Genomic DNA, 18,073 nt, shown 5'->3' with positions numbered 1-18,073 from the left:
ACTCCCGGGTGTGGTCCTCCTCTCCCTCTCCGTGTGTTGAGCAACTCTTGGGATTGGGCTGTGTGCATTCATGGATATCTCTATGCGAAAGCACACTGTTGGTGCATGTTGGCAGAGAGGAGCACATTTGTCTTCACGTATTCATGTTCCAGGGTCTACATGTCCATTGGCTTTGCTGGCTAATATTTCCATAACTCCACTCCTCTAATTCCACCGGCATGGCAAATATTTCTACTCGATTCTGGCACTCTCTTCAGCTATTTCCGGACACTTTGCGGACTTTGACGCACTGTTGTAACACTGTGTGCCATATCGGTTACATTCTGATACAGAGGTTAGTTGTGCAGACCACTATTATCTGCTCAAGTGCTGCTGAAATGCCTGTTTTTATGGACTGTGAATGGCACCTCATGACGGCGTGCCGTGGCCAGTGTATTAAGCCCACACCTAAGAACACGTTTTTTCCCCCCATGGTTTCAAGCTCAGCTTTCCCATGAGATTAAGGACCATTTATCTTTGTAACTAGGGCACGGGCCTAGAAACCAACCTTCAATTCATATTTCATGAGGGGGCACTGTCACCAGGTCTGCGCAGATCACAAGTGAGCTAGATAGTTATTTTACTGCCTCCAAGGGCGCTAATTGACAGTTTTCTGCAATGTATGAAAGCAGTATAGCGATTGGATGCAAATAGTATTCATGGGATGTCAGAAGCAATTGTAGATTCCCTCTTGGCAAGGAGCTTTGGGGAAAACACAGGCTTTGAAGAAGGTTTGTTTGTCGAGAGGCCTCTAAAAACTAGCTCTGTAAGTTTAACTTTTCTGAGAGAATGTGAAATATGTAATATCTACAAAGACACTGTTATTTGTGATGTCTGGAGCTTGAGAAGGAGAATTTAAAGTGGTCTTTTTTTGTATTTATATAGATCTACAGATAGTGCATCTTGTTTAACCATTATGTCCTAAAAGTATGCCGGCTCATGTTTTATGGTGATAGGTGGATTACTCTTTTGTTTTTCGTCTGTAATTTGAGTCTGTATTTTCTTAGAACTTTTTGGCTTTCAATAATGTGGGGACAAGGGGGAAGGGGATTTTGGAAGATGGGCAAGAGGATTCGTGGGTTCTCATGGGATCGTGAAATGGTTGATGTTTGCTGCAAGGATCGTGTGGCATAATGAATTTCACAACAGAGGGCACTAATACAAAAAGTTCCAGCTCAGGCTGTTGGCCAGAGAAGGCACAGATTCGTTTTGCTCGGGAAAACGGGAAAAAAAAAAATCCTTGAACTATTACCTCTTGTGTTCTCTCTCTCTGTCAAGCTAATCTTGGTCATCAGCCATGGTTAGACTTTGACAAGGACCGGACACTTCAAAGGCATTTCTGCTGGCAGAGGCTAAAGAAGGAAATGTGTGCAATCTTGTCTCGTACTTGTGTGTGTTCTCTCGTTTTTTTTTTTATTACGGACTGTTGGTGTCTTACTATTTTTTTTTTCTGCTCTCTTTCTCTTCCAGCTGAGCCCAAGCTGAAGCAGATGAGAAGTAAGACTGTTGATGTGGGCAAAAAAACAGCGCTGACTTGTGAGCTGGAGGCTGGGAATCCGCTGCCAAAGATCAAGTGGTACAAAAACGGGACAGAGATAGCTGGCAAAAACAAACCCAAAAATACAAAGATTAAAAAAAAGAAACAGTAAGTCCTCCACTCCTCTTTATTAATGCTAACTCCATCCGCTACGTTGATTTGCTACTCATGCTAACAGAGGGCTGATGACTGTGTAGAGTGTTCAGGTTCCGGAGCTCAGAACATAGAACTGTCCTGCATTCTATTGGGATATAAGTGAGTCATGAGTTAATAGGTGACACCGCAGGCATGCCGGGGCGGTGCTAATGTTTGCACCCACACCCACACCAACACCCACACCCACCACTATCTCAAGCATACCTTTAGGCAACGGATACCTTCCTTCACACTCTGTTGGCCTGAGTGGGCAGATCTTTTTTGATCCATTGCCATCAAACCAGGGGAAAGTTAAAGTAACTAGTGTCAGTTTGATTTTGATCAAACAAGTTAGCACAAGCACCACATCTGTTGAAATGGAGAGTTTGTTATGCTAGCGTAACTTAAGTTATACCAGGGTAATTAGGGAAAGTTAATTGTTTTTATATTCATACACTGAAAGCCGCAGTGCATATCTCGTTAGATATTTTTAACCAAATATCTTGTGTTGTGTCTTAGAATGGACTGTCGGTATGTTTCCAGTGTCCTATGTGTCCTTATTCAGTCTTTTAGATTGAATGAATGGCTTGGATGAATGGATAGGCTGCTCTTTAAAATAACAATAAAAAACAGTTTTTTAAAATATTTTATTTATAAGCCCTTTTAGGGACGGGCATTGGAAATTAGCCTATGGCTACAAATGCTATGATGCCTTTCTGTTAGGCTGCTGTACAGCCTACATGATGTGTATCTGTCCCTATCAAATAAACCGAAACTAACTAACTATTGTTTGTGTTTTTCAGGGGGAGGATTTCAGAGCTTCAGTTTAAGAGGCCCACAGAATCAGACACAGCCACATACACATGCGAGGCTGTCAATAACCTTGGGAAAGTCGGAACATCAGGAAATCTGACAGTCATCAACGGTAAGAGCCTGAAGCAGCTGTTCAAACCTATTGCCATATCATCACTCTCACACGTCACACATTTGCCAAACCGTTGTTGCCGTATCTGAACCAGAAACTGAGGCAGCAGTTATGCCGATCCATAGTGACAGTGACATGCATTTTGGACAGAGTTTGACTCTGTCTGTTTCGTCTGTTATGAAAAGCAACTCCCAGTTTCTATTCTCTTTCTTTCTTCGTGATAACAATGCCAGGTCTGTAAAACATTTTGATTTTGGCGAATACGATTGCCAAAAGTCTTGGGTTAAGTGTACTCGTTTGTCAAACTTGGATTTACCCACAAAGGTAAGTTTAAGTCCCAGTGTCCAATATATCTTTCAACACTTGCAACTATTTGGGAATGAAATACTGGGCATTTGAGGAGGAAATCACACATTGCAAGTATTACATTTATGAGTTTCAAGTATACTTGGACAGTAAACTAAATTGCACCATAACAGTTTAGCTTTTACCCAGAAAGCCAATTTAGTGCCTTGAAGGGCATTTGTCAAATATATCCTTGTTGTGACCATATGCCATAGGGCAGAGTGCTTCATTTGCCTCAGTGAGTGTCTGCAGCCTTAGAGTCGCTCCAAAAATCAGATATCCATCACCCTCGGCTTGTGTGTGTGTGTGTGTGTGTGTGTGTGTGTGTGTGTGTGTGTGTGTGTGTGTGTGTGTGTCAGTCGGTTAAAAACCCCCTCAGACCATTAATATCACGGGACAGGTAAATGGGGGATTTTTTTTCTGGCCCCTTTTCCGTCGTCAGTCCCTGTGGCTGCAGTTTTGCAGCATTGGAAGAGTGATCAGTATTCAGGCCTCTTTAATCTGGCCACTTAATCACTTTTTTCAATTAGCGAGTAGTACTTCTCTGACCGGCTGCCAAGAGAAAAAGCGCCATTTCATCCTGCTCCTCCCCCGGCATTAAGCAACGGAAGGACGAGCCAGACCTCGGTGAAGCTGTGAATGCTGATCAGTGTAGCCAACCCCCTCTCCACCACCTCCTCCTCCTCCTCCTCCTCCTACTTTGTATTGACAGTGGCCAGACTGGCCTGAAGTATTAAGTTCCTGCGTCTGTCTCGAACACGATTGAAAGGTTACAAGGTGGAAGAGGGAGGCAACTCGGATTTGTCTGACATGATTGTTCCAGCAAGGAGTATGGAGAGGCATTTCCAATAGGGTTTAGTTTTCTTTCCTTTTTATGTTTTTTGTTTTGGATTCTGAGGCTCGGTGAAGTTTTAATTCTTGTTTTGGGGTTTTGACCAAGGGAGCAATTAAGTGTTCAAAATGCGTATCAGTCGTGGGAGGGCCTTTAGCGTTAGCCCTCTATTGACCTCCATTCCTTTTTAAATTGAATAAACCCGATCACTCCATAGATCAGAATTCTATTTTTTACTGTCTGTGGTTTTGCCTTTTCACTACATTTCAAGGTACTCAGTTTTCTCCTACTGGTGCATATGGGAGAAACTATTCTCCATGAATATCTGTTCTGATTGACGGTGAACACTTTTGGATTCGTGAATTAAATAAACATGGCACAGGTGACTGTGCTATAATAAAAGGAAAGAATGAAATGCACTGCTATTCTGTAATGCTCCTGTAATGGCTTTGTGGACACAAAGCTCTGTGAATGCTCACCTGAATGCTAGGCCAGTTGATTCACACAGAGGCCTTCTTATTTTTAGCACAAGGTTATATATTTTTATGTTCCAATGCTTCGTCCTCACCTTCATGGTGCTGTTACCTGGCTGAGCTCATTTGGACGCCCCAGGTTCACACACACACACACACACACACACACACACACACACACACACACACACACACACCAGGTTCAAGGAGCCATGTGGTGCAGCGAGGGCGATTCTGGCATTATGAGCGATGATCTCTATGCAGTGTGGGGCAGTAATGGAATTGCCTACTGAGATGGCACTCAAACACACACACACACACACACACACACACACACACTGAGATGGCACTCTGAGGCCAAAATCCCATGGGTTGCAGTTGTGACTATGGATAACCTTGAGGTATGGCACCAGATACTGCGTTTATGTTTCCCCAGAGGTTGTGGGCGTGAACGTGTGGGCTCGTGAAGGAGGGGGAGTGTGTGTGTGTGTGTGTGTGTGTGTGTGTGTGTGTGTGTGTATGTGTGTGTGTGTGTGTGTTGTTTTTGCTTTTTTTTTTTGTCAGAGGAGGAGCTTAAGTCTAAAATGGCCAAAATGTGTGATGGCCAAATAGAAGTTGCTTTAAATGTAATTTCTCGAAATGTTAATGTAGTAGTATTTTGTTAACAGATTGATGCTCTACACAGCCTTTTCTGTACAACTACAGGAAATGTTAAGCTATGTCTTAAGGGGCTTGCCAGGAGTACAATTGTGATTTGAAACAGAGATGCAAGGATTGGTTTGCAAAAGACAAGCTAATAAATGAACCACCCCCTCCTCATTTCCTCCTCCTGCAGGAGAGTCCTCCGCGCAAAATGAATGTATGACTCGCCTCAAGATACTATTGATTTGTGGTTCTTGTGTCTGAGTAGCTTCCGCTCCAGGTTGACCATATAAGTAGCCGTTTCTGGCAACTTGAAACCCCAGAGAAGTCATTAACCCTTCCCCAAGATGTCCTCTGTATTCATCACAGCATTTCATTTGGCCCGTCCGGTGGAAGCCATTTTGCACTTGTAGTGCTTGTGCCATCTTGTTTGATCTAAATCAAACTGACACTAGTTACTATAGCTTTCCTCTGGTTTGATGGCAATGGATCAAAAAAGATCTGCCCACTCAGACCGACAAAATGGAGAGGAAGGTATCCGTTGCCTACAAACGCATAATTATCTGCATTAGTCCGTCTCATTAGAAGAGAATTGATGAGGCTGAGTTTAGACCATGTCCCTTAACGGACTCGGACCTCTTTAGCCACCTTCTGCGAGTGCAGCCTCAGCTGGCTCTCATTATTTCATAGTTTTGACAGTATCGGTTACGTTTGTTTCCCCCACGCCATGTCCAGTCTGTTACGTCTCCATGAAAGGTCTCCTTGCGGGTTCGGTACCTTTGCATCCTTGCACGATGTGATGTATCTATTTACGTCTGGTTCGGGGGGCACAAAAGCCGGATCGTAGCTCATAGCTCTTAGAGAAAACAGATTTGGAGGAATGAGCTCACCCCAAAAGTCATGTCTTCAGTCTCGAGGTGTGATTAGTAAGGGTCGCACCGGCCTCTCGCAGTGTTGCGGTCGTAACACCAGACAAATGTAATGGCTCAGGATTGCGGACGGTAGACTGCTCCTGTGCCTCGAGTGAGGTCCTTGTCCAGCTGCACGGCCGTGTAATACGTCTCCCCGGACGGCTCTGTCTGCGAGGCGAAGGCAAGATGTAATGTCTGTGGCATTTGGGGGCTAATGCCGTTAATTAAATACCATACAAATGTCATACTGTTTTTGTAAGCTGTTATCTGCTTGCGTTTAGTTTCAAATAGAACATACAGTATTAATAAAACGTCTAGACAAGCCATGCTGTCTGCTGGCAGATAGAAACATGGATCCAAGCAAAGTCGGTCCCTGGGAGTCGTTAGGGGTACTGCGTTTCCTGTGTAACTGTCATGTCCTATATTTGACAGCTTAAACTCTAGTCCTTAAAAAATATATCATTACTAGTCCCTGGTATGATATTTTTGTGAGAAATTGACTACACAGATGCCGAATGGACTTGTTTCAAACTGCAGATGTTTTAAAATGTTTTGGAACATGACAAACATCCATTCGTTGTTTAGAGTTTAACAGGGGTCAGGTCAGCCCTCTCCTTTGTTTTGACTACCATTATATATGTTTTGTCTCTCTGAACCTTTATCTATATAGCAGTGACCAGCGAAGCCCCAAGAAATGGTTGCAATTAATAGTCCTCAGTTAGCACAGCACAAAAGAGCCCAATAGAATGTGTTTGGCTTCTTGTTTTTGATCCGTTTTCCGGATCAGTGCCTTGGAATATTCACTGTTCGCTGTAATGCTTTTTGAAGTCTGAAATCCCACCGGCATTGTGTGCATCTTGTTTCTCTCTCGTCTTTTTTTTTTTCTTCCTTTTTTTTTTTTCTTTGACTTAATTTTTCATTTTGCGCTGTTGAGCCATGGTGTCCAGCAGCTCTCGATTATTCACGCTCATCCCAACGTTTCCCTCTCCCTCATTTAATGTGCTACAGGCTCTGATGTCGTGTGTGTGTGTGTGTGTGTGTGTGTGTGTGTGTGTGTGTGTGTGTGTGTGTGTGTGTGTGTGTGTGCGCTGGCTGCCAAGACTGCTGTGTGGACCGCTATCTAGGCTTCAATTACCACAATAGGCTTATGCAGACGCCTTGAAGTGTCAAAATGGCCGCAAAAAAAAGAGAAGGAGAATCCAACCTCCTTTACAATGTTTTTTTTTTTCTTTAAAAAGAAAAGTTTTTTTTATTGCTCCCCCTGCGGAGATGCTAGCTTTATTGTCCCCTTTGAGTGACTGCCATATGTTTAACTGAGAATGCCGTTATGTGTGTTTGCGAGATAGATAGCATTTCCCTACCCGTATATCCACTTTCTGGAGATGATTTCAGAGATGGATATACAATTTATTGCCCAATCGCCTGTGAGGAGATATGACATCGGTTAGGGGCTTTTTATGAGAGCTAATTTCTTCCAATGACAGAAATGACATGCAGGCCAGGCACGTGTTCTCCCAGAAGTGATAAAAGCAACTATCTGTCACCTCCAGAAAACAGCCAAAAGTATCAGTGGCCCTTTTCAAGTTTCTTGAAGCACGGAACAGATCAAGGATGGCGACGAGTCAGAATCTAGCTGCGATTGAATGGCCTTCCCAGGCTTTTTTGTGATTGCAGTCCTCAATGTCCCTGCTAGCTGTAGACTTCCTGTGCCACTAGAAAGGATCCTGTTTTTACCAGCATAGCTTGAGGGCGTGCGTGCGTGTGTGTGCGTGTGTGTGCGTGCGTGCGTGTGTGTGTGCGTGTGTGTGCGTGTGCGTGTGTGCGTGTGTGTGTGTTGAAAAGACATGGGCATTGTGGACAGCGGGGGCAAAGTAGGGAGCATATTCACAGGCACGCCACTTCCTTCCGGCTGGGTGCTACTCTGGATTGAACTCTCCGAGAGAACACCTTGTATTTCTGACACTGCATAATTAATACCAGGACAGGCAGCAAGATGACGGTGTGGTCGGCACTGAAGCACCACATGGGTGTGTGTGTGTGTGTGTGTGTGTGTGTGTGTGTGTGTGTGTGCGCGTATTTGTGTGTGTGTTTGGGTGTGTGTGTGTGTGTGTGTGTGTTTGGGTGTGTGTGTGTGTGGGGGGGGGGCTGTGGTCCGCACTGAAGCACCTTAAGTCTATTCTCAGAAAGGGGGGGAGGGGGTGCAGTTAGGAAGACATCACCAGAGTCTGTGAAGTTGCTGTTTTGCGTTTGTGTATTTTTAATTGAGTTCAGGCCGCGAGTCTATTTGAATTAGCTTAAGGATGTCTGAGTTTCCTGGAAGGCACTCTGTTCCTACAAGCATAGTCCCAAGCAAGTTAAAGGCTTTTAATGGGAACCTGAGTGGTTATCATAATAATTCTGTTTTATTTATGAGATAAGATATTATGTATTTTGAGATACAAATTAGCATTTGGGATTCGTCTCAAATCATCCAATGAGGCTGCATTTGTATATAGACAGGCTGCTGCTATATCGCATGTGATTAGCAATGACAATTCTTCTCTTTTGCATATTCCACCCGCAATGTGTTGTGTTTCTTGCATAAGGCGTGGATGTTCTCGTTGTTTTTTGTTATTTAAATCTTTTGTCCACTTCACACTGTCACCATCCTAGGCTGTCTTTAATGTAAGTTCTAATGTTTATAGATTAAGACAGTGTCTGCGGGACAAAACATAGTCATTTAGAGACTGGCTTTGGGTTCCCTCTTGAAGTGGCTTGTTCTGCTGTCATGTGTGTTCAGAATGATCCTTCCAGCTGTGCCACACACACGCACACACACACACACACACACACAGCACAGCCACAGCCACACACACACACTCATATGTGTTCAGAATGATCCTTCCAGCTGTGCCACACACGCACACACACACACAGCACAGCCACAGCCACACACACACACTCATATGTGTTCAGAATGATCCTTCCAGCTGTGCCACACACGCACACACACACACAGCACAGCCACAGCCACACACACACACTCATATGTGTTCAGAATGATCCTTCCAGCTGTGCCACACACGCACACACACACACAGCACAGCCACAGCCACACACACACACTCATATGTGTTCAGAATGATCCTTCCAGCTGTGCGAGCACAAGTTTGTTGTGCCACCACTGTTTCAGCAAGTCTTGTGTTATTATTGATCTCCCGTGGCTTCTTTCTGTAATGCTGTCATTGGTTTTGCCAGTGTTGATAAGACCAGTCAAAGTGTTCCTACTGCCTCTAAAGCCATGCAGAAGTTCATTGCTGTGAGAGAGACTGTTGGTGAGCTGATTGATTCTTCTTCCAAGTCTAACACACTACTAACACATTAGCGCACCTATGTCAGTTATCGGACAGTGTCAAAACATCGGCCATTCTGTCAAAATGCTGAGTTTAAAAAATGGATTAACAATCTATAACTTCAGTTTAATAATGGATTCACATGACAACGCAAATGTTTGCCGATAACACACGCCGTCCGATAATTAACACTGTTACGATGGTAGTTTTTTTTCATTCTGAGCATTGCTTTAGATGTTCAAGTGACCCACTATAATATCATTGTTAAATCTCAGTCAAAGCTGGCTAGGCGGGTTTTAATTATTCAGTTATAGCAGGCTGGGCGGGTTTTCATCTCTCACTCAAAGCTGGCTGGGCGGGTTGGCTGTCACAGTGCTGCATCATGTAGGAGCTGTCCGATAAAGCAGTGCTGAACCATGCGGTCCCCCCCACCACCACCACCACCACCGCGCCCCCCCCTCCCCCTCCTTCTTCCTGCGGTGGTCCTCAAGGGCCTCTGTAAAGAATGAGACAGTGTGTAGTGAGCATTAATGATAATGGGTCTCCCTCTCTCTCTCTCTCTCTCTGTATCTCTTTTTTTCTCTCTCCCCCTCTCTCTCCCTTTCTCTCTCTCTCCCTTTCTCTCGCTCTATCCCTTTCTCCCTTTCTCTCGCTCTATCCCTTTCTCTCTCTCTCTCTCTTTTCCTTTCTCTCTCTCTCTCTCTCTCTCTCTCTCTCTCTCTCTCCTGAACTGAATGACTTACTTCCTGCCCCGATCTCCATTACAGGCCCAACTGGGACGCTGCAGATTGTGCATGTGTCTGTCGGCCGTGCAGAGGTCTCCTGCAGGAGATGAATGAGTCTTTGCCGCAGGCACCAGCCTGGCGGGTGGTGGGGTGTGTGTGTGGGGAGGGGAAGGGGGGGGGGGGGGGGTCGAAAGGGGGGTGGAAAGAGGGAGGAAGAGGGCACTAACGCACACACCCAACCACTTAATTCTACCCCACCCCCCCCCCCCCCACCGGTGACAACCCTTTTCTATCTTTCTCTGAGTCAACGCTGGAGTCTTGCACCTAGGTTTCAGTTTGATGAAAACATTTCATTTCCACTATGATGCCACTGCAGCAAACGGCACGCTACATACAGTATGACATATACTAAAATGTATACTATATTCTGCATTCCACACTCGTGTTACCGCATACTACGTCTTTGACTTGGAATATGTAGTGTTGCGGTCGTAAAATAAATATATGTAAAAGAAGTGCGATAATGATGGCAATCGTGCATTTGCATCGTCACAGACATTCTTTACAACCCATCTCTAACCATAACTCACCACGAGTGACTTGACAGCCTCTGATAAACGTGAGCCCTTCTCTCCCCACTCTCCAATCCTGTGTCGTCCTGGCCGACGATGATATTGTGCTTAGAACCAAGGTGGAAAACACACACCCTCCTATTTCTTTAAAAGCCCCTTCATTTTCCCTGCGTCAGCAGATAAGACTGCATTATTGAATTCGAGCCTGACTCCAAGGCCCCGCCACCATGTTTTTTGATAAAAGTTATGCCTCACAGTTTTTTTGGCAAGACCCGCCTCTCATCTCCTAATGCACACGTAACCTTCTACGCGCAAACCAGCTTTTTCTTTTTTGCCACGCACTCTGTAAAAAAAAAAATACTCTGCACTGGGATTTTTCTAGGTCAGGTCCCACAGTCTCTTTTATTTTCCTTAAATAATTCATCAAACTTCCTGTAAACGGCAGAAAGAGGAAATTAATTTAGTCCCTTTGAGCTGGCCATGTAATTACCACTGGCAATGGCTTCTGTTTTCTATTTTCCGCTTTTTTCTTTGAACCGATGCTACAAAAGCTTGTGAGTTTTATTTTTTAGCTGTCCAGTTAAAAATATTGATGCAATGAGGCATTTTAAATACCATCTCCTGAGATTCAATTGATTCGATTATATAACCCTTCAATATTTCAATCTTCACTCAAAGCAACCCTAACTTTCTTGTAACATGTTACACGATAATAAACAATATTATGTAACGTGGCAGTCCATTTTCTTGCACATGATGTGTAGCGGAGCTAAAGTCTTGGACTTGCTACTGGCGGGCGGCACAGTTGGCAGCCTCGCTGCTGCGGCTAAGCCCCCGACCTTGAGTGGTTTTACTGTAATGTGACCCCAGACAATTAATTAATCCACCCTTATAGCTTCCTCTATCAGTCCTCTACTCTTAAAAATGGTGGGTGTAAGGTATAGAACAACAGGCTCCTCCAATATGAAATATTAATAATTGCGTTATACGCTTAATTGGGAAAGCAAATTAACGTTTTAATCTTTTAGCATTTTCCCTCGTGAAATTCCGGGGCATGCATAATCATGAAAGCACTGAAGGCTTGAATCTATTTAATAAGAACGCAGTTTTTTTTCACACACACGCAGTTCAAATCCTGGAAGGTGAGCAACGTCAATACTGATACGATAACCAGGAAGCCTCCCCCGGCTCGCAGATTGGAAAGGGGTCCTCCATGCGTTTACGGGCGGCCGCCATTGACCCGACCTTTAAACCCTGCTCCGCCCTTTTTAAAGCAACCTCTTAGACAGCAGTGGCTGGATTTGACTCCCTGCCTATTAGCGTGGGGGGGGTGGGGGGGGGGGGGGCTTAACGGCTCACAGGGGGATTTCTGCCGGTCTATCTGTCGCCCTCACAGCCACAGGAGGAGAGAGACTGAGCTGAGACCCAGCCATGCAAGTGTGGATTGAGTGTGTCTGTGTTAATCCGGATCCTGTAGCTCAGGAGCAACTAGTTGGAGGTGAGGGGCTAAGAGTAGGGGTGTGTGTGTGTGTGTGGATGGTTTGGGGTGGGGGGTGGGGCTGTAGGGGTGTGCGTGTGTGGATGCTTGGGGGGGGGGGGGGGGGGGCTGTAAGGAGAAGGGGGGGCTGACCACCGCTGTGCTAGGATAAACAGACAGGCAGTTTATGTGTGATTCTCACATCCCCCTGTAGACAGTTTATTGAGCATGTTTTTGTGTGAAGGAGACTCCTGCCTGGTAGGCTGCACCCTCAGGGATGTGAAGCTGAGATTTGACTCAAATAAAACTCCACGCCTTCCTGAATGATGCCATGTGTTGTGCAGGATTATTTTTGCACTCTGCTTTGGCTTGCCATTGCTTGATTGTACAAACATTTCAAAACCAGTCGGGTGGGTGTCGTTGCAAGTAAAGTACATGGATTATAGTGTGTTCAGAGTCCGTGGATTAATGAGTTTGACTTTATTCATTTTCTAAAGGTGGCTTTAACCTTTTAAGATTCCCCGTTATGCAATAAATTGTACCATGACCGCTGTCTAATGGATCATCTTCCCAGGAATTAGTGCATATTAAGCCAATTATCTATGGCATTATGTATTGACCAAGTATAGCCAGATAGTGATGACACTTCAACGACGTCCCACTGTGTGATTTCATGGCGAGCACTTTTGTTCTAGTTAAGCTTTTTAATTATTTGACGTACGAAGAAGCGGAGGCTTTTAATTAAATCACGCCATCACCACCTTGGGCTACAGTGTATAAGGAAAGTATGTATTTGTGATGTGCTAATGAGGACTCCCCTTATGGCCAGAGTGCAGTTGGAACGGTGATTTTTACTCCCGCTTGGAGTGGAGGCACCTCCAAGGAGTCTGCTCCCCATCCAATATTTATGTCCAGTCGATTGTGCTTCCGGACGAGCTTTAACGGTCCCTCCATCCCCTGAGTCAGCGCTAGCATGCGGCGTGAGACCAAATATGATTATGGGAACCGAAGGGGGACAGACATGGTATATATACAGAACAACGCTTTAATATGCCAAGCCACGCGGAACCAAACAGGGGCAAATGTATTTCCTCTCTGTTAATCATGTTTGGTGCAATTATAAAAATGAGATGATTTGATTTGACAACTGCTGATTTTTTTTTATTTTATTCTTTTTATCCAAGACATTAACAAGGCGTTTACATTGACGTGTTTATATTGTGCGTTTGTTTTTGTAATTTCATTTTCATCCGAGAGGCTAATTAAGGTGAAACTCTCGGTGGTCTCGACCGTGGTAAAACAATAGCGGTGTTTCTCAAGGGATGTAGCACATGTTGGGGTGACTGGTGAAGCTTCCATCCCCTGACAGAAGAACATATATATTAGCATAATCAATGGGTGAACAAGAGCAGGAAGAGAGTGTGCAGGAGAGAGAGAGAGAGAGAGAGGGAGGGACAGAGAGGGAGGTAATGAGAGGAGGAGAGAGAGAGAGAGAGAGAGAATGTGAGGGCAAGCCTTAGACCGTCTGTCTGCCTGCCTTTGATTCGTTGCCTCTCCGCTTAATTGGATCAAGTACGGACTTGCCTGGCTACGCTTTGTGTTCCAGAGTGGAAGCAGAGCGGACAGGGAGGGAGTGACATACCGGGGAGTGAGAGACAGAGAGAAAAGGTAGAGAAAGAGAGAGAGAGAGAGCAGAAAGAGCAGAAAGACTGGAAGAGAGAAAGAAGAAAGAAAGAGAGAGAGAGAGCAAGAGAAGAGAAGGAAGAGAGAGAGATAGATAGAGAGAGAGAGAGAGTCAGGAAGAAGGGGGAAAAGAAAGGGTGGTGAGCAAAGAGACAGTGGGAGTATCCTTTCATCCCGAGCTTCTCTCCTTCCGTGTTTGTGTTGTGTACGTGTGTGTGTGCGCACACACCCTCACCTCTGCGTCTCACTCGGCTGCTCCCCCACGCCTTCCCGCCGGCCGCCTGCTCTCTGCGCCGAGGCAAAGAGGAAGAGGAGAAGGAGGAGGAGGAAGAGGAGGAGGAGGAGGAAGACGATAGGCACCTGCTGCTGTTCCTGGGACATTCCGGCTCCGTGCGTCGCCACCACCCGAGCATGACAGCATGTCAGTCCCACACCAGCTGCCGCAGCCGCCACCACCACCACCACCCCCTACCGCACCTCCGCAGTGTGTCCGCCCTCAGGTGAGCGCCGCGTGGACGACTCCCACGCTCCGGGACCCCTCTGAGGAAGAGACACGGAACATGCTGGAGACCTAGAAGAGGAGAAAAGAAAACAAGAATTACAAGCTACGCTTGGGGGCTCCCTTTTTTTTCTTTCATCCATCTGGTATTGGTGCACTTATTTTTTATGGACTTTCATGTGTTTGAGTGTGTGTGACTTTTGTTGTTTTTATTTTGGGCGTTTACTGAGGGGGTGGGAAAGAATGCCTTGACCCAAACCTCACAAAGAGACAAAAAAAAACTAAAAGGGGGGGGGGAGAAAAAAAATCTTGTTTCTTTCCGCCTCGTGAATCGAGGGTCCTGTGCTCACTTTGCAGACGCTGTTTAACAAGGTTACCCCCCTTACGGCTGACCGAGGCTGAGAGCGGCTTTTTTTTTTGTGTCCCGCCCCTGCTGTGCTGTGTGATCTGATAATGGAAACCCACTTTACGAGCTCCGGCACTGCCCAGTGCTGCAGGGTGGTGCTCTGAGCTAGAACCAGAGCTCAGGCATCCAGATTTCCCGGCATTGTCTGCGCACGCGGCAGCATTGTGAAGAGACACACACAGGGTGGAAGTAGAGAGAAAGAGAGGGGGGAGAGGGGAGAGGGGAGAAAGAGTCTAGGGGTGGGCAGAGAAAGAGGATGACCGAGGGAGTGGAGGACTCTTCTGCCGGGCTGGTCGCGTCGCCCACCACCACCTCCGCAGAGGCCCCCTGTGCCGTCCCCGAGGAGGCTCCAGAACCAGAACCGGAAGCAGACGGAGAGGTGGCCGACGAGAGCGGGGACGATGCCGCCGGCGAGGGCGACGGAGACGGGGATGCGGAGCGAGGGGCCCTGGGACTGGCTGCGCTGGCCGGCGCCTGCTGCGTGTGTCTAGAGGCAGAGCAGGTGCGCGGCTGCCTGCACTCGGAGAAGATCTGCATCCTTCCCATCCTCGCCTGCCTGCTCAGCCTGGCCCTCTGCACCGCGGGCCTCAAGTGGGTCTTCGTGGACAAGATCTTCGAGTACGAGCCGCACACTCACCTGGACCCGAAACGCATCGGGCAAGATCCGATTATAATCGCCGACCCCACGTTGGGGTTACCCATACCGCCTTCCGCGCATCCCACATCCTCGTTCCCCACTACAAACTCTACGTCGGGGCAACCGGAGGTTTTCGTGGAGGGTCGATCCACAGAAGGACCCTTTGACCCCCCAGTGACCCCTTACACCCCGACCTCTGCGGTTACGATCCGCTCAACACAAACTATAAACTCGGGCAGTCCCACCACCCCTAAGATTGGAACGAATAAAACTTCTACTCCTTATCCTCAAAGCACTGTGGAATCAAATGAAATTCCTATTCCAAAACTATCACGTAAGTACCGTCCTTTTCTTCTGTTGGCATACCTGCGGTCATACAATGTGGTCTTTGTTCTCGATCTTGTTCTCAATGATGGCGTTTGTTCTCTAATTGTGGATGTATACCCTTGTACTGTTGGGACCATAGCAAGTAGTCTGTGATGGGTACTTTTTCTTATGCCATCAGGATAGGATAGTAGGGAAACCAAAGTCATGAGGACTCTCCTAAGAGTGAAATCAAGCAAGTAATAGAATTATTACACTAGGAGAAAACTCTATTTTAGCTGGCTATTTTTGGGATATGCCAGCTAAAGGGAGGCATCCTTCAGGTATTAAAAGCAATGAATGATTTATGTATCTCAGCTTTGCAGCTTTTAGAGATTGTTTCCCAGGACCCAAAAACGTGGGTGAGAAAGACCAAGGGAACACCCGTGTGTATCGGTGAGCACTCTGTGTGAGAGCGGACGTGTTGTGTCTTGTCAAGCGTTGAGCGCATAGCGGTGACTAAGCTTTAGAGGCACCACTAGCTTACCTGGGCTGGGCTGGGTGTGTGTAGGTGACAACCTCCTGAAACAAACCACACACACCACACCACACGCCCCACCCTTTTGTAACCACAGTTGACAGTTACACAGCCCTCCTTACATAAAGCTTCTACTCTGCTGGTTTTGTCTTCTAAACTATTCAAGCCTCTCTGTAATTAAGCTTTGCTGAGCTTAACTGGAGGACTTACACACGCTAGTGGGCGGGAGAGAGGGAGAGATGGAGGAGATGGGAGTCGTTGGGAGTCGTTGTGAGCTCTCTGTGATGATGCATTTCCTGTCAAATTAAAATGTCAGGGATCGATAGCTGATAATGCTGTATTTCCTCACACAAAAAAACGCTGTGGTGCAGGGAGACTTCCTCCTCCTGAGCCGCTCTTCATGTGAAGGTCAGGGTCTGCTACGGGCTAATTGATTCCCCTCCATCCCCTCGGCTGCAGAGAAAGACTATCCGGGTAATGCTATCTGCCTACTCACTGCTCACCGCTCTCTCCACCGTGACTTTGAGAGCTGCTGGGAGAATCAGAACATCTGGAGCACTGCCAGAGTCTCACTGCGGCCCTCCTCCTCTTTTTCCTAGTCTCTCCATCTCTCTCTCTCCTAGTCTCTCCATCTCTCCTTCTCCTAGTCTCTCCATCTCTCTTTCTCCTAGTCTCTCCATCTCTCTCTATCTCTCTTTCTCCTAGTCTCTCCATCTCTCCTTCTCCTAGTCTCTCCATCTCTCTCTCTATCTTTCTTTCTCTTAGTCTCTCCATCTCTCTTTCTCCTAGTCTCTCCATCTCTCCTTCTCCTATTCTCTCCATCTCTCTCTCTATCTTTCTTTCTCTTAGTCTCTCCATCTCTCCTTCTCCTAGTCTCTCCATCTCTCTCTCTATCTTTCTTTCTCTTAGTCTCTCCATCTCTCCTTCTCCTATTCTCTCCATCTCTCTCTCTATCTTTCTTTATACTAGTCTCTCCATCTCTCTTTCTCCTAGTCTCTCCATCTCTCCTTCTCCTAGTCTCTCCATCTCACTTTCTCTTTCACTCTCGGTCTGGTCCAATTCTGCTAAACTACTTTTTTAAACGTTCTGATGTTATTCTAGTAGGACTTTCCAGTCCTTCATCTTAGCAAGGTCCCAAAAATGAATTTGACCCTGATCTGAGGACAGTAGCTTCTACCCTTTGAAGATTTAAGTTCAAGTGTACGTTTCAAATGTGATTAACCTAAACTGCAGTCTTGGCCCTGTCTAGTGAAGTGAGTCTAACTTCAGTTGCTCATTTAAGCACATTTGAAAGGACAGATTATTCAATTTCTCCCCCCCCCCCCAGCCAAACCTGTAGAATGCTGATTGGCTTCTAGAATGCTGATTGGCTTCTGTAGAGTTTATATGTCATAATAGATGTGAGAGAGGCCTCTGAAATGAAACCGAATATGATTATCATTAATGGGAGAGCGCCGGACCATGATGAGCCAAATCCTCATCCCTCAGTTCTGTTTCCGGTTGGTTCTCTGTGACCTACTTAGAATGTATGATGAGGTTTCGGTGTCTCCCCAATCACCCATTAGGATTATTTAATCTCGATCCCTAACCCGTGACCCAAGGTGTTTTGTCAATTTTGCGTATATAAATTAGATTTTCTTTAGATGTGTACGCATGCATTAGTTGATTCAAGGTCTACGGCGGGACTAAAAGCTCTTCCCTTTTTAAGATGCGTGATCAATTGTCCAGGCCTGAAATGGAAATGTGATCAGCGGCTTCGGTAATCTCAGTCCAAATCAATACCCAGAGAGCAGTTCAGCTGCCCGGCCAGGAAGCCTGGAGAACGTGATAGGGACTCTGACCCTGTCGTGGTCGTCAGCTCAGGAAGCTGAATGTACAGAATATGTGGACTTGGGGTTCACTGTGGCTCAAACAGTAGCCCCGACCACATTCGGGCTTGAAGCTCAAGGTGGTCAAGGTGTCCGAATCCGGCCCGATGCCTTTTCTCCTGTCCACTCCCCACCTCTTCTCCCTCTCATTTCCTGTCACAATCTTCACTGCTCTGTCAATTAAAAGCATAAAA

The 18,073-nt window shown here is 46.2% G+C and overlaps 1 protein-coding gene across 1 annotated transcript in view; it reads left to right on the top strand.

Annotated features, from left to right (window-relative positions):
- The window catches only part of nrg1 (neuregulin 1), a gene marked incomplete at its 5' end in the record, with an annotated part of 112,472 nt that overhangs the window by 57,433 nt on the left and 36,966 nt on the right, over window positions 1–18,073 (top strand). The window contains 2 exon segments of the mRNA XM_080842226.1: window positions 1,510–1,684; window positions 2,515–2,636. Of these exon segments, the coding sequence (XP_080698352.1) occupies window positions 1,510–1,684; window positions 2,515–2,636 (297 nt within the window).

Source organism: Sprattus sprattus (assembly GCF_963457725.1).
Source record: "Sprattus sprattus genome assembly, chromosome: 7".
In the NCBI taxonomy this organism is placed as follows: domain Eukaryota; kingdom Metazoa; phylum Chordata; class Actinopteri; order Clupeiformes; family Clupeidae; genus Sprattus; species Sprattus sprattus.
This window is presented reverse-complemented; position numbering and strand designations above follow the sequence as displayed.